The 15076-nt window shown below is 41.0% G+C and overlaps 1 protein-coding gene and 1 long non-coding RNA gene across 2 annotated transcripts; one reads left to right on the top strand and one right to left on the bottom strand.

The window, feature by feature from the left end:
- Positions 1 to 8881: 8881 nt before the first annotated feature.
- KLF14 (Kruppel like factor 14) lies at positions 8882 to 10349 on the bottom strand. Its single transcript, XM_032275958.1, has one exon. It carries the CDS (start codon positions 10347 to 10349, stop codon positions 9378 to 9380), a length of 972 nt encoding a protein of 323 aa, XP_032131849.1. The 3' UTR covers positions 8882 to 9377.
- A 243-nt stretch (positions 10350 to 10592) lies between these two features.
- LOC116550005 lies at positions 10593 to 14845 on the top strand. Its single transcript, XR_004268199.1, has 3 exons — positions 10593 to 10719; positions 13254 to 13302; positions 14361 to 14845. It is a non-coding gene; the product is annotated as an uncharacterized LOC116550005 (long non-coding RNA).
- Positions 14846 to 15076: the final 231 nt, after the last annotated feature.

The following is a 15076-nucleotide window of genomic DNA, read 5'->3' as shown; positions in this document are numbered from 1 at the left end:
CGCCATTCCACTCAAGTCTAACAAAAAATGGAACTCCCGCCAAAAAAAAAAAAAAAAAAAAAAAAAACGCAAATAAAAAATGTTACTTTTTTTTTCAAGTTGAATCATAAATGTCTGTATGTTTTGACCGTTTTACTTTCCTTCCCCTTTACTAAACTAGAACATTTTGAAAGGGGAACTAAGTTTCTAGGTCAAGCTCTGGATCATCAACAGCTATTGTGGAAAAATAAGCGGGACAAAGAGTATTCTGGAGTGGAGTGTGTGAGGTTTTCCTTTGAGAATTCAGATTAGGCTCATTTCCTGAGTGGTTTGTGTTGTCACTCTCCTAACTCTGTCCCTCCAATGAACTTAAGAAAATGGGAATGAGTCTCCGAATTCCTAGTGAGGGATGAGGGACAAAAGAAACTCCCTGCCCAAGTCCTAGAATGGGCATGAAGCTCCTGAGCTGACACCCTTCATGCATGGACACAAAGGTGCTTATCGATGTGGATTCTTAGTGTACTATGCTTTTTCTCCATATAAAATAATCTACCTTTGCCCCACTCAAGTTTTGTGCTTGGAATTGTATTTTGACTCTGATATCAACTTTGTCACACCTTCTTGCTTTTATTAACGCTTAACATTTGTTTGGTATATCATTTCCAAACCTGCTATTTTCTTTTCTTGACAGGATCTCACTCTGTTGCCTAGGGTGGAATACAGTGGTGTGATCACGGCTCACTGCAGCCTCTCACTCCTGGGCTCAAGCGATCCTCTCACCTCAGCCTCCTGCATAGCTGGGACTACAGGCATGCACCACCATGTCCAGCTATCTTTTGCTTGGTTGGTTTTTGTAGACACAAGGGCTTGCTATGTTGCCCAGGCTGGTCTTGAACCTTTGTCTCAAGCGATTCTCTTACCTTGGCCTCCCAAAGTGCTGGACTGTAGGTGTGAGCCACTGCACCTGGCCGGCTTTTGTTTTTTTAACCAACATTATTTTGTTTCCGTCCTTTAAAATGTCATTCTTTTTAACTTATACAAGCAATACACGAAGATATTTGCTTTTAAAAAAAGTCAAAGCAGGCTGGGCGCAGAGGCTAATGCCTGTAATTCACCACTTCTGAAGGCCAAGGCAGGAGGAGCGCTTGAAGCCAGGAGTTCAAGACCCGCCTAGGCAGCAAAGCAAGATGCCACCCTCTGCAAAAAAACTAATAAAAAGAGTGAAAGCATCGTATATAAGGCTAAAGAGCCGCTAACCATCACTCTCAATCCTTGTTTTTTCTTTAATTGCTTATTACTATACTTTGAAAACTTTTTTGGTTCTTATCTCTTGAATTTTTGATCCTTTGTATATTCCAGACATTGATCTTTTGCCTGGTAAATATATTTCTCAGAATGTAGCTTGACATTTAATTGTCTTTAGGCTTTTAAATTTAAAACATTTAAACATTTTGATGTGGCCAATTCTTTTTCCTTCTTTAAATTTTTATTTTTAAATTTTTTTGTGTCCTAAACAAGATGACCTTCCTTATTCAATGACAATAGAGAGATTTTCCAGTGTTTTTTACTAATTTTTTATAGCTTAAACATGTTTAGGTCTTTACCATCTGTAATTTATTGTTATGAAAGGTTTGATAGGGACAGTAATGCTGTGTATTGTTTCATTTTGTTTTCCTCATGAAGAGCAATTGTCTGAATAGCATTTATCAAGTAGCCTATCTTTTCCCCGATTACATGAATGCCACCTCTCTCATTCACTGGACTGTATTTACAGGTTTATTTCTGAACCCTTTATCCAATTCCACTTATCTCTTTGTCTATGTCTGCATTATAACACACTGCCTTGATTACTGTAACTCTGTAATATTTTGATATCTGGTAAAGCAATTTTCCCTTCCTTTCCTCCATGTTCTTCTGTAATACTTTCTTTAAAAATCTCAATGAAAAACCACTGTGGGGTTTTGATTGGAATTGCATTACCTATATAGATTACAGATTTGAGGAAATTGAGGTTACAGACTGAGGAAATAGTTTGAGGAAAGAACTGACATCTTTATAGTATTAAATTTTACCATCCACAGACACATTATTTTTATCCACTTAGTCCTATTTTCTTTTATGTCTTTCAGTAAAAGTTTTGTAGTCTTCTTTACAGAGGTTCTTTTTTTTTTTGAGACGGAGTCTCTCTCTGTGGCCCAGGCTGGAGTGCAGTGGTGAGATCTTGACTCACTGCATCCTCCACCTCCCAGGTCCAGTTCCAGCAATTCTCCTGCCTCAGCCTTCCGAGAAGCTGGGATTATAGGCACACACCACCATGCCCAGCTAATTTTTGTATTTTTAGTAGAGACAGGGTTCACCCTTTTGGCCAGACTGGTCTTGAACTTCTGACCTTGTGATCCACCCGCCTCAGCCTCCAAAAGTGCTAGGATTACAGGGGTTCTTTATATTACTTGTTGCCATAAAATTGGAATCTCTTAGTTTACTACATTTTCTGACTGATGATTGCTGACACATAAGAAAGTAATTGATTTTCTTCTTTAATTAATGTAGTCAATTATATTGATAGATATTATTGAATTAATCTTGAATTCCTGAGATAAACTTCATACGATTATGATGCATTATTCTTATCATTCATTGCTGAATTTTACTTAGGATTTGTGCACCTGTCTTTATAGACAAAATTGGTGTATTTTTTTTCTTGTCTATTAACTTGCCTTGTTTTGGAATCAAGGTTAGCTTGACACATAAAATAAATTGGTTAACTTTCTTTCTTTTTTATGCTTTAGAGTGCTTCATATAAACAGAAATTATCTGTTTCCTGAAGGCTTAGAAAACTTGCCAATACAACTGCTGAGACCTAGTGCCTTTTGGAAGACACGACTTTGACTACCGTTTCAATTTCATATTTTCCACATCTTCTTAAATTATTTGGAAATTTTTTATTTTTCTTATAAAATTATCCATATAGTTTTCAATTCTTGATATAAAGTTGTTTGTATTATTCTAATTTTAAAAATCTGTTTGTATGATTTTATGTCCTTTTTTATTCCTGATAACTTTTCGTGCCTTCTATTTTATTTATTTTGACACAGGGCTTCCCTCTGTTGCCCAGGCTGAAGTGCAGTGGTGCGATCACAGCACAGCCTCAGCCTCTCAACTCAAGCAATCCTTTGGCTTCAGCCTCCTGAGTACCTGGGACTACAGGCGCATGCCACACACCCAGCCAAGCTAATTATTTTGTAGAGACAGGATTTTGCCATGTTGCTCGAACTCCTGGGTTCAAATGATCCTCCCACTTTGGCCTCCAAAGTGTTGGAATTACAGGTGTGAGTAACCACATTAGATCTGCCTTCTTTTTAAGAAATGTATACTTGCCAAATAAACCTACTGTTATTAGCCTTTTAAAAGAGTTTTGCTCAATGCTACCTATTTTTTCTTGTTTCATTAATTTCTGCTTTATTAATGATAATACTTTTCATCCGTTTTTCATTGTCACCCCTCAAGAATTGGTTTCAGATTTGTTTTTCCCTAATCACTCCCTGTTCCCCACATCCCTATAAAATCTTAAACCACACATATAGTGTATATTAATTTATGTAGTATGCTCTTTTGGAGGCCACAACCATTGTAATATTTAAATATTTGTTTTCCTTTTCTTCTGGAGTTGAAAGCTTAGCTCATTCACCTTCACTCGATCTTTCTCTCTTTTTGAATAAAATATTTAAAGCTATAACTTACATTTCTTCCCCTAGTGTCTTTTTGCTTGCTATATAGTGCTTTTTGTTTTCATTTAGCTCTAAATTTCTGCAATTACCTATTTGTCTTAACTTACGTGGAGGCTTGCTTTTATATTTCTCAATTTATGGATTTTTAAAAATGATATTTTTGTTGTATTTTTATGTGATTACCTGCCTGAAGTTTGTCTAGACTTTCTTTCTATCTTCCCATGTGGCCAATAGGAATGCTTGCAATGTTTAAATATTTAGGTTTGAGTTTTATAGTAGGCTTCTGGCAGATAACTTTTATCAACCTAAGAAATTATGTTACCAGTTTACTAAGGTGTTTTAAAATTAAATCACAAATCATTGAGTTTTAACAAATACCTATTTTTGAAACTATTGAGATGATCATGCCTTTTTACTTCTTAAGTTCTATTAATTTGATCAATTACTTTATTTCATGTGTCTCATCTTCTTACACTTTCTAAAGACCTAATTCTGTACATTTTCCAACCGACCATCTATATTCCCACCGACAATGGTAATATCACTGAAAGTAAGCTAAAAATACTTGGAAGTATTGTTTACATTTTCTGTAATCATTGACTAAACATATCTCAGTGATAGGGATGATTTCCCAGTGCTTTCTCTGCAAATTCTAGCAAGTACCTCTCGATATTTTCTTGGACCTGAGATCCTGAGTGAAGACAGACATTCCTGTAAAGCTTGCTTCCATTATTCTGTTAGATCTCTTGGGGTTCTAATCACCTCTTCTAACCTACTAATGATTAAAATGCCACTGTCCTTTATAATCCCATCTTTAAGACTGTTGGCTACCAGTCTTTCTTATTTTTCTTTTCACACCGTCAATATGGTCCTCCGAAAACACAAGCTTTCTTCTAAATAAATCCTTCTCTTCCTCCAGCTTAACCAAACTATCTTCCTTTCTTCAGTTTTTACCCTTGTACTGCTTCTATTTTGACTTCAAGATTTAAATATATATTTGAAACAAATATGGCTCTATTTTATTTCCTGAATAGATCCTGATTCCTAGGGAGAGAAGGATTCAGGCAAAAGTCTTTTTAATACCCTTTCTGCCTTTGGGATTATGGTATACATTGCTTTTTTCTTCCTCAAACTCCTATATAACAAAAACTTCCATTCCTCTTTATGTTATTTATGATAAGATCCACCATTTCTCTGTGGTCGAACACACAAGAAATTCAGCTGAGGCCTTGAAATTCCACTGTCAGGGCTTATATAGCCAATACATCTGGTACCAACTTGGAACATAAGTAGAAGGTGACTTTGGATATCCCATATAAATTAAAGGACTTGGAGCCTCCCATTGGGTTCCTTGGCACTATTAAAGGGTGCATTTCAAATCAAGGTAAAGGGGAAACTGATCTTATACTACCTGGTACTTCCCAGAAGAATTTAAGAGCTAGAATCTCCCCAACCTGTGCTCTTATACATTCATGGAACTTACGCCATTTACCTTAAAATCCTCAACTGCAATTCTGGCTGAGAATAAAGGCAGTGCAAGTTGATCTACTCAATAGTGCCTTCCCATTTTGAAGCCGTATCTCAGCTACAGATATCTATGCCTCAGCTATATCTCAGCTATATCTATGTGAATCAAAATCAGCCAAGTGGTTTGAACAGCTCACTTTTGCCAAGGTCTGTGCTGTCTCTAAAAAATTAGTGGCTTGTGTGAGGACACTTGCTATCATAGGCTGCTAAGACTTGAAAAGACCAAAGAAACTGAAAGGCTGAAGATCACTAAAGCATTAAAGCCCTATACTCTGGCATTACAGACGTCCAATCTCCACACATCTTATTTTGGTTCCCTAATTCCAGGTGAAGTGCCTATTTCTCAAGATTTAACAGGCAAGGCACATCTCAATGTGGTGGGGCTTAAGAGAGAAAATTAATTCTACCTCTTTCCGCTCTATGTTGTTAGCCAAGTGAGTACAAGATAAAAGAATCAGACTAATGAGGATCAAAATATCAGTACAGTTATCCCCTGAAATAAACTAGAGATTGGTTCCAGGATCCCTGCGTATACCAAAATCCATGCACACCCAAGCCCCTCAATTGGCCCCGTGGAATCTATGTATATGAAGAGTTTTATATTCTATTCGCATACGACTTTTTGTATATGTGTAGAGAACAGCACATGAGCGGGCTTCGCATCCCACAAATATCCTATTTTTGAACTGTTTGGTTGAAAAAAAATCTGCACATAAGTGGACTTGTGCAGTTCAAACTTGTGCTGCTCAAGGGTCAACTGTTACTTTGCTGATGAAGCTGTATCATGGTCAAAACCTGTCTTTCTAATACACTGACTCCGCCACCCCTCCTAATTCCTTGCCTTGGATCTGGACTACCCAAAGAAAAATACACGGTGGAAATACTTACCTGGACAGCAGCAACGGGCAGGACTGCTCCAAAAGTAGGAATAGAGAGACGTGCTCTTCAAACCTGCCTCTAGAAGGCATGTCTGGGGCTCGGCAGGTGTGCTTACCTTACCCTATGGAAGCAGGATCTCAGTGAAGTGCATGCACATTGCAGGCAGGGAGGTGCAAAAAAGAGAAGAGAACTTAAGAGTGTGTGTGTACAATGACAACCCCCCACCTCCCTATGTCTTCATCAGAGAATATATCATTTTTCCTTTGGGGAGAAGTGAGTAGAGGTGGAGATGGGGTCAAAAATGATTTTCCAGTATGATTCTCTGCTTGGATAAGAACAGGGAAATAGGGACAAATGACATATTTTTGCCTCCATGAGTGGGGGCAAAGCCTGTATTCTTCACATCCTCCCAGCAGAGGCAGGAGCTCCAACTCCCTCACACCCAAGGTCTGACCTAGAACTCATTCCCAGCCTTCAACCCATATTTCAGGAAGAGGTCTATGGATAGATTCTGTTACTAGATCATTCCTATATCAGAACTGGGAATAGCAGGGATGGGGCAAGGGCTCAGAGGTTCAGGCTGACCCCAACCAGCCCCCAGATGTACTCATTCATTGAGCTCCATCTGATTAACAAAAAGAAACCAAAGAAACACCAATAAAATGAGGAAGCCCTTCGCTAAGTACTCCTCGAGAACTCTGTGGTTGATGGAGTGAAAAAGGTAACAACAATATTCAGACTAAGAAAGATCCACCTAAAAACCTTGTATCTGGCTACTCCTGTGTCCTAAGTATCCCCCTCCCCACCACCTCAAGACCTGAGAGGAGTCAGTATTATCAATGAAAGACATGTCACATTGAGATTGTCAGAGGCCATCCCCAGGTAAAAGTCCCCAGTGTACAAGAACCCAAATAAGGACACTATTTGGGAGCTTAAGAATCAAAAGTTATTTATCGATGTGATTGGAAAAGCCAAGCTTTCTTGAAACCAATTTCAGAACGGTTAGTGGGAATTCCTGTTAGCTTCTTTGGTCCACTTACCCAAGGGCAGATCTTCTACTTTAAAGGACAAGGAGGAAACAGTAGTCTTCAGTGGGGCCCACAGTGCCCTAGCTATCCAGCCCCAGCTGAAGAAACAAACAGAGTAAAGAGAGGACTCCTTCCAATACCAAAACTCACTTTCATAATGGGGGCCTTCTCCTCGCACATGTAACTCAACAGCCTCACCTTCTCTGCTTAGCCTTCATTAGGAAATACTAAACTTCTTCAGGGTCACAGGCCATACTCTTTGGTTCCTTTCTAAGGACCCCTCCCTCACTTAGTGTAGGAGCACTTAGTAGAGTCCCAATGCCACGTTTGTATCATTTACTCTCTCGAGGATGCTGGAATGCCCCGGACCAGAAAAAGAAGGGAATTCACACTGAAAATTAACCTAGCAGTCCCAAAAAGAAAATCTCTCCTAGTATATCAAAAGTCATTCTCACTTTATGTCCACACGGTGTAAAGGGAGGGAATGTACTTAATCTCTTAAGAAAAGGGCTTTTGGGTCAAACACAATAGGCAAAGGGTTCAATCAACATGTAAAGATACACAAAAGCAATACAGACTAGGGAGGGAGGGACTAAGGTCCCAGAGAGGAGGAAGAGATGGGGTAACAAAGTGCAAGGGAAAGAGTCACTTAGCAGGCCAGACACCTAAGTTCTAGTCATGGCTCTCCCCTCCCAGCAACCCAGCATATGACTTTGAACTCATCTAGTCTTCAGTATCCTCATCTGCAAAATATGGGAAAGCGATTTGTTTAACCAAATGCCTATTAGAGTCCTATGAGATTATGGCATCTTCCCCAAGTGTCATTGATGGACTATTGCAAAATATTCAGGAAGGGGCCAAAGGGGATCTCCCAGGGCAGGGAACGCCTTTCAGCCTCATCTCTAAAGAAAGGGTCACATATACACACATTCATACATACACAAGCAGAGTGGTCAATGATTTCATCCACAGCAGCAGAGACACATATAGAAGAAACAAATACTGTTGATGTCTGATTCCTTCATAGTGGGAGAGGGCCCTGAGGATGTAACCTGGAGGGACTATAGCGTCAGAAGAGAAAGGTCCTCCTATTTGATAACAGCTATCACCTTGCTACTCCTTCCTCAAAACCAAGGGAGCCAGCTCCTTGGAAGAAACCAGTCTGTTACCTTTCCTCTCCCATCCACCAACTCACCTGTTTCAGAAACGAAAATCTGCAGACTCTGAGGGAAATAAACAGAATCTACCACTCCTGAGATTACATAAGGTGGGGCAATTGTGTCCACACGCCTCTATTTCCCTGAAAGTTATCCATGGTTACCAATGGTCTTGTTTTGGGTCCCGCCCAACCCTAAGGTCCCTTGAGTTTTCTCTGAGTGAAGCGGGGAACTAGGCTGGACCATCCTTTTCTTTCTGGTGCCTCTACGGTTGTTTTCAAATGTTTAACCAATCTCAGCATCCGAGTGAGCCAGGAAGTTACCATCCTCAAATAGGAAACCAAACGGAGAGAAGGGCTAAGACGCAAGCAAGCGCAGGGTTCCAAATCATGCAGTAAGACCTGCAAACAGACTCACACCCCAGACATCAAGAACCATCTCCCATCCATACATCTACATGGAGCTTACGTGGCCTCTCCTAGCAGAGGTAGCTGGGGCAATTGGGGGAAGTGGAGGGCATTAGCCTCCCATCAACCTGGGATCCCTATTTAAAAGATGCTAAAAATAAATTAGTAAACATTGCTGTTTACAGAAATAGAAATCATTTCTGTTTCAAAGGCCTCTCACCATCCCAGTCCTGGACATTTCCAAGACTGCCACCCCTGACACCCTCTCCAAGGTCCGCCCTGGTGGGTGGGTGAGACACCAGAGTCCTTTGAGACTGGGAGCTCCTCAGGCATCTGAGAATTCCAGTTTCACATCCCTGGTTCCAGGGAGGGGAGAATCTTCAGTACTCTGGAGAGTACCAGAGTTCAACCCTTCTTATCAGTTCCTGGGGGCTGTCTTGAGGAGGCAATCCCCACTTTTAGGATGATATAAGCGTTGCAAGAATTCCCGCTATTTTCCAGCCCCCAGTACCTCCCCAGAGTCCACACGTCTGCCTGGACCCACCCTCAGAGCAGAGGAACCAGTTCTGTGCCTTGGTGTAATGACTCTGGGAAAGAGGGATGGGCAGAGAGAAGGCAGGGACAACAGCTGGGGGATCATCCTTGAGGGTACGACTGACAGCAACAACTGTCCTACAGGCAGGTGGTGAAGCTGGGCGCCTGGCCGGGGCCGGAGCTGGAGGCGGGGCTTTCCACCTCGCTGGTGAGTGGCGGGTCGACTCGGGGAGTGCGACGACGCCCCCGGTACTCGATCATGTCAGGATGATAGGTTGGGTGGCGGCGAGCGTGCTTGGTCAGGTGGTCGCTCCGGGAGAACTGCTTGGGGCAGAGGGGGCAGGAGAAGCGTTTCTCGCCCGTGTGCGTCCTGTAGTGGCGGGCCAGCTCGTCGGAACGCGTAAACTTCTTGTCGCAGTCGAGCCAGTCGCAGGAGAAAGGGCGCTCACCCGTGTGGGTACGCTGGTGGGACTTGAGGTGCGATGACTTGTAATAGGCTTTGTTGCAGCCCGGGAAGGGGCACTGGTGGCGCTTGGCAGCAGGTGTGACAGGCCTCCTCCGGGGCACCTGATTCGTGGCGGGGACGGGGCCGGCCCCTAGGGCCCCGTGAGAGACCCCGCCAGAGGCTGCAGGCGCGCTTGCGGTGGCACGCGCGCTCCGGACGGCGGGTGCACCGGAGGAACTCTCGGGAGCGCAGACCGCTGCAGCGCAGGAGGCGGGAGCCGGCTCGGAGCACTGGGTCTGGACGGAGCACGGGGTCGGGTCGGAGACGCCGGACGAGGCGCGTAGAGTTTCCCCCGAGTTCTCCCGGGAGTCCTCTCCAGAGCTGCCGCGCGAGTCTGCCCACACGCCTGCAGCCAGCAGGTGGGGCGCGGCACCGCCCGCGCCGGGGCTGGGGGCGGGGACCTGGGGGAACGGGGGGACCGACGCGGGCCCCGGTGGCCCCGGACCCGGCAGAGCGGACTCCGGCGGCGCCGCACCCACCTCCGAGCCTGCGGCTCCGCCCGCGCCCTCGGGGTCCGGCGGGCGGCGGTGAACCACGGCGCCCGCGGACATGGACACCAGGCACTCGGCGGCGAAGTAGTCCAGGCACGCCACGGCCGCCGACATGCTGGGACCGCCCGGCCGCCGGCGAGCGCGGTCCGAACGCGGCCGGCCGCGGGCCAGGGAGTTCCCGGGAGCGTCCGTCCCGCAGCCTCGGAGCGAGAAGCAGGAGGCCGGGTGCGCGCCGCCCGCCGCCCGCTGCCGCCGCGCTGCTGCCGCCGCTGCCGCAGCAGCAGCAGCCGCCGCCGCCGCCGCCGCTCGCGCGGAGCCCGCCCCGCCTGACGCGCCCCTGACGCACCGGAGCCCGTGGGGGCGGCGGAGACCCGCCCCGGCCCACAGGACACCCCCTCGGAACGCGCGGCCCCCCAGCTAAGTCGGGTTTAACAGCCGCAGAAATTATCTTGTCTCCGCGTTCTTTCTTCTGCCGGCGAGCCAGGTAATGGTAACCGAGCGAAACTCCCCGGTCGGAACTTCTGGGCGGCCGCGGCCTCGCCCCCCCGCCCGCTGGTCCGTCGCCAGCTGGGTGTCCCGTGGAGTCCCAGAAAGTTTTTTTTTTTAAGGAAAAAAATGGCTAATACCTGACATGTCTTTCGGTTCATAATTGCGATTGTTCGCGAAGTGGTCGGGAATTCCATTTCACTCCCCGTTCGCCGCTCTCAGACTAAATTGCAAATATCCCCAAGTCTGCAGCAAAAAAAGTTTTCTCATTGAGCAGCTCAGCTGTGAACCCCGGCCCGGGAGCAGTTCCCTAAATAGATCCGCTACGTAGCCATTAATTAATAGCATCTCGAAACAGAAACAGTTTTAACCTTGGAAAAGCTGAGAATCCTCTCCCCGTTGAAATTGAAACTTAAAATCTTTTGGGTAACGATTTAACTATTTAGCCAACGAAAGAAAAATCCGTTTAAACTGCATTAACCTGTCACTGGCATCCAAACAGGTTTTCACGATGAAATATAAATTATAGTCTGGCGGCGAGATAAACACATTAAAATGGACTCCCACAATTTTAATAATAGAAAGTCACGTTTCCAATTAGGCAATATCTTCTAATTTGCTTTTGACCAAGTTAAAAGGAAGCAAATGCAGCACATGATATAGAATGCTCATATGGTATTTAGTGATTGTGGAGGTTTGCCTTTTTTTTTTTTTTTTTAAATGAAATATATGTACGGTTTCTTTTACGTGTCTTCATTGCTTTCATTTTCCCCTCGTTTTTATTTTTAAAAATATAAAACCACATAGAAAAACAAACAGGATAATTTTTGAAAATAGTCATATCTTGGTTTTTGATGTATGCAAGCTTTTGTATGAGTGAATTATGTGCATTTTATCTGTAGTTCTTCAGTACTTTTTCTTTTGAAAATTAACAGCACCTATGCATTCAGAATAACATACGTTCGTGTATTTACTGCCTAAGATAACCAAATGTGAAATTTTGTTACAGTTGTTTCATGTTTTTATTTATATTAAACATTACAGATAGAGCTGAATGTCACTTCATTTCCCTCCCATGTCTCATTTATCTTTCTCCCTCTTCACTTCCCTAGGTAATTAGTATTTTAAAGTGGCTATTTAACCCACATTTGTCTTGATACCCTTATTACCTAATTATATATGTAAATATATGTATATATCCACGTTTATTAAAAGTTCTAAGTAAATGGTACAGTAGTATACATAACATTTTGCAACTTTTCTCCCTCAATATGATTTTGACAACTATCCAGGTTGACACCTATGGAATCTATTCATTTCAGCAGTTTTTAAATAATATTGTCAATGTTATTTTTAAGGTGATTCCATTGCAAAAGAGTTATTTTTTTCTGAAGTTCCTTTAGACGATTAACTCTTCATTAATCTACACATTAAACTTCTATCAGAGATAGAATGATTTACTAGTTGTTTTAATTTTATTATTTAGAAAAAATGTGAAGATATTTAAAATGCAGAGAGAACAGTACAAGCACCCATATACCTGTCTCATATAATTAATATTAACATTTTGTCTTATCTCCCTCAGGTCTATTTTTAAAATTGAAGTATTCAACATTTCTGATAAAATTGAAGTTCCCCTTGTACTGCTCGCAATACCATTCTCCTCCCTTTTCCCCAAAGGCAAACACTAACATAAATTTGGTATGTAACTTTCCAGTCTGGGTTTTACACTTTTACCGGATGTGAACACATAAAATACAGAATATTGGTTTATATAATTTTTAAATGTACAAACATGGTATTAGACTGTACATATTATTCTTGGACTGGTTTTTTTTTTCCTTCGTGGTATGTTTTCAGTTTTTCTCTTCGTGTTGATAAATATAGATCCCGCTCATTCATTTTAATTGCTGTAGTGTAGATTCATGCATGCATACGAATGTGTTCTGTTTATTTATTCCCTTATTGATGAATATTAAACTGCTGCCAATATTTTGGTACTACTTGTACATGTTTCCTTTGCACATATGTGAGATTTTATCTGTGTATCTACCTAAATGGGGAATTACCGGGCTCCACACACATTTTCCGTTTTGCTAGAGGCTGCCAAATGATTCAATTTGCACACCTATCAGCAGTGTATGACAGTTCATGTTTCCCTCACATGATCTTCAACACTTTCTAGATTCAGACTTTTATTATTCCTGCCAATTTGATTGTTTTTAAAAAAACAGTATCTTGTTGTTTTATTTGAATTTCTCTCACTGCTAGTGAAGTTAAGCATTTTTTTCCCACATGTTTATTGGTTATTGTGGTTTCCAAGTCTGTGATTTGTTTTTTCACAATCCTCGTTCATTTTTTTCAATGGACCGTGTATGTTTTATCTTTTTTTCCTCCTGATTTGTAGGAATTCATGCGTATAAACATTGAATATATTGTGTCAGTCTGTGGCTTGTCTTTTAGCTGCTTTTGATGTCTTTTGCACTATAGAAAACTTAAAATGTACTCATTCATTGATCTCTTTCTTTATAGTGTCATTTGTGGATTATTAAAGAAACCTCTCCATGCCCGATACGTTAAGGTAGCCTCTTATGTCTTTTTCTTTAATGTTTTAAAGTTTTGCTTTCCATACATGAGATTGATCTATCTTGGACTTTTTTTTTTTTTTTTTAATAGTGTAAAGTAGGAATTTAATAATTTTACTTCTCCCTTTTCCCCCAACCCCCATTTGGAAAGCCTGTCTTAACCTGACTACAGAACAGTCTTTCGTGTCCCTATTAATGTGTAATACCACCAATGACTGTAAATTAAATTTCCATGTATTCATGGATATGTTTCTAGTTTGTCCTTTTCCACTGATCAAACCAAATTTGAGCCAATATCGCAGTCTTAATTAATATGGCTTTATAAATCTTGATGTATAGAAGGGCATGTTCCCTCTTTATTCATTTAAAAAATTGTGTTAGGTAGTGTACATATCGTTTTGCAACTTGCTTTCCTCCCTCAGTGTGATTTTGAGAGCTACCCGTGTTGATACCTGTAGAATCTGCTTTATTAATTTCATGAATGTATGGACTATTTTTGGACTTCTATTCTTCTGTACTAACTTTAGCATTAGTTTGTCAAGTTGCATGGAAAAACTCTGTTGGTCTTTTGCTTAGTAAAATTTATAGGTTAAAATTGGGGAGCTGTGACAACTTTATAAAATTGAGCCACCTAGTACATTAATATTATTCTGATTTTTAAATGTCTTTCAATAACATTGAGCCACCTAGTACATTAATATTATTCTGATTTTTAAATGTCTTTCAATAACATTTTATAATTTGTTTATAAAACTCTTGTACCTCTGTGTTAGACTTATTCCTATTGTACCTTATAGCTTTTGCTGCTACTGAAGTGAGATGTCTTTTCTATTAAATGTTTAAATTGGTCATTGCTGCTGCTGTCATTGTTAGAGATGCTGTAGATTGTGGAATAATCTTAAAATTTTGTTAGATAATGTTGGCAAACATGCTGAACTTATTAGTTAAATAGTTTATTTGTAGATTCATTTGTGTTTTCATGTAGATGATAATATTATCTATAAGTAATACTCCTAATACATTTTCTCCTTTCTTATCTCCTTGGGTGGGCTAGGACCTTCAATATAACATCAAATAGAAAGGGTGAGTACAAGCATTGTTTTCCTATTTTTATCTCATTGAGAATGTTTCTCATGTGTCAAAATTATGATATTTGTTTTTAAGTCTTTGGTAGGAACTCTTTATTAGTTTCCTTCTATTCCATTTATGCTTAAAGTAGGAATATTGTTAAGCCATGAAATGAATATTGAAATATTAATAAATGCTTTTTCTAAAAATATTGAGATGATTACAGGTTTTATCTTTGCTATGTTAATGTGACAGGTCACATTGTTAGATGTTTCTGATGTGAACCTACACTTGCATTCCTGAGTTAAACCCTGCTTTGCCTTAATGTACTGTTATTTATTAATACAGCGCTTCATGTATTTTATTTTAGCATCTATGTTTATAAGTGACATTGGTTTAGAAGGTTCCAATTGCATTTGGAAATTTCCTCTTTCTATATTCTATGACAGTTTGGATGAGATAGGTATGATATGTTCCTTGACTATTTGGTAAATCTCATCTGTGAAACGATCATATTTTGAAAATTCAATTTAATTTCTCTAATGAAAATTGTTGGTTTCTTTGGGTTTTCTATTTCATTAGTCAATTTTGATGATTCACATTTTTTCCTAAAATTAATATTTTACTACATTTAAACCTTTAAAATGTTGGTACGTGGTTCATAGTATTCTCTTTAAAAATTCTTTATGGTGTCTGTAGTTA

The sequence above is a fragment of the Sapajus apella genome, unplaced genomic scaffold (assembly GCF_009761245.1).
Source record: "Sapajus apella isolate SASKATOON/1434 unplaced genomic scaffold, GSC_monkey_1.0 scaffold7, whole genome shotgun sequence".
Lineage (NCBI taxonomy): Eukaryota > Metazoa > Chordata > Mammalia > Primates > Cebidae > Sapajus > Sapajus apella.
Note: the sequence above shows the minus strand (reverse complement) of the source record. Positions and strands in the feature narration are given on the sequence as shown.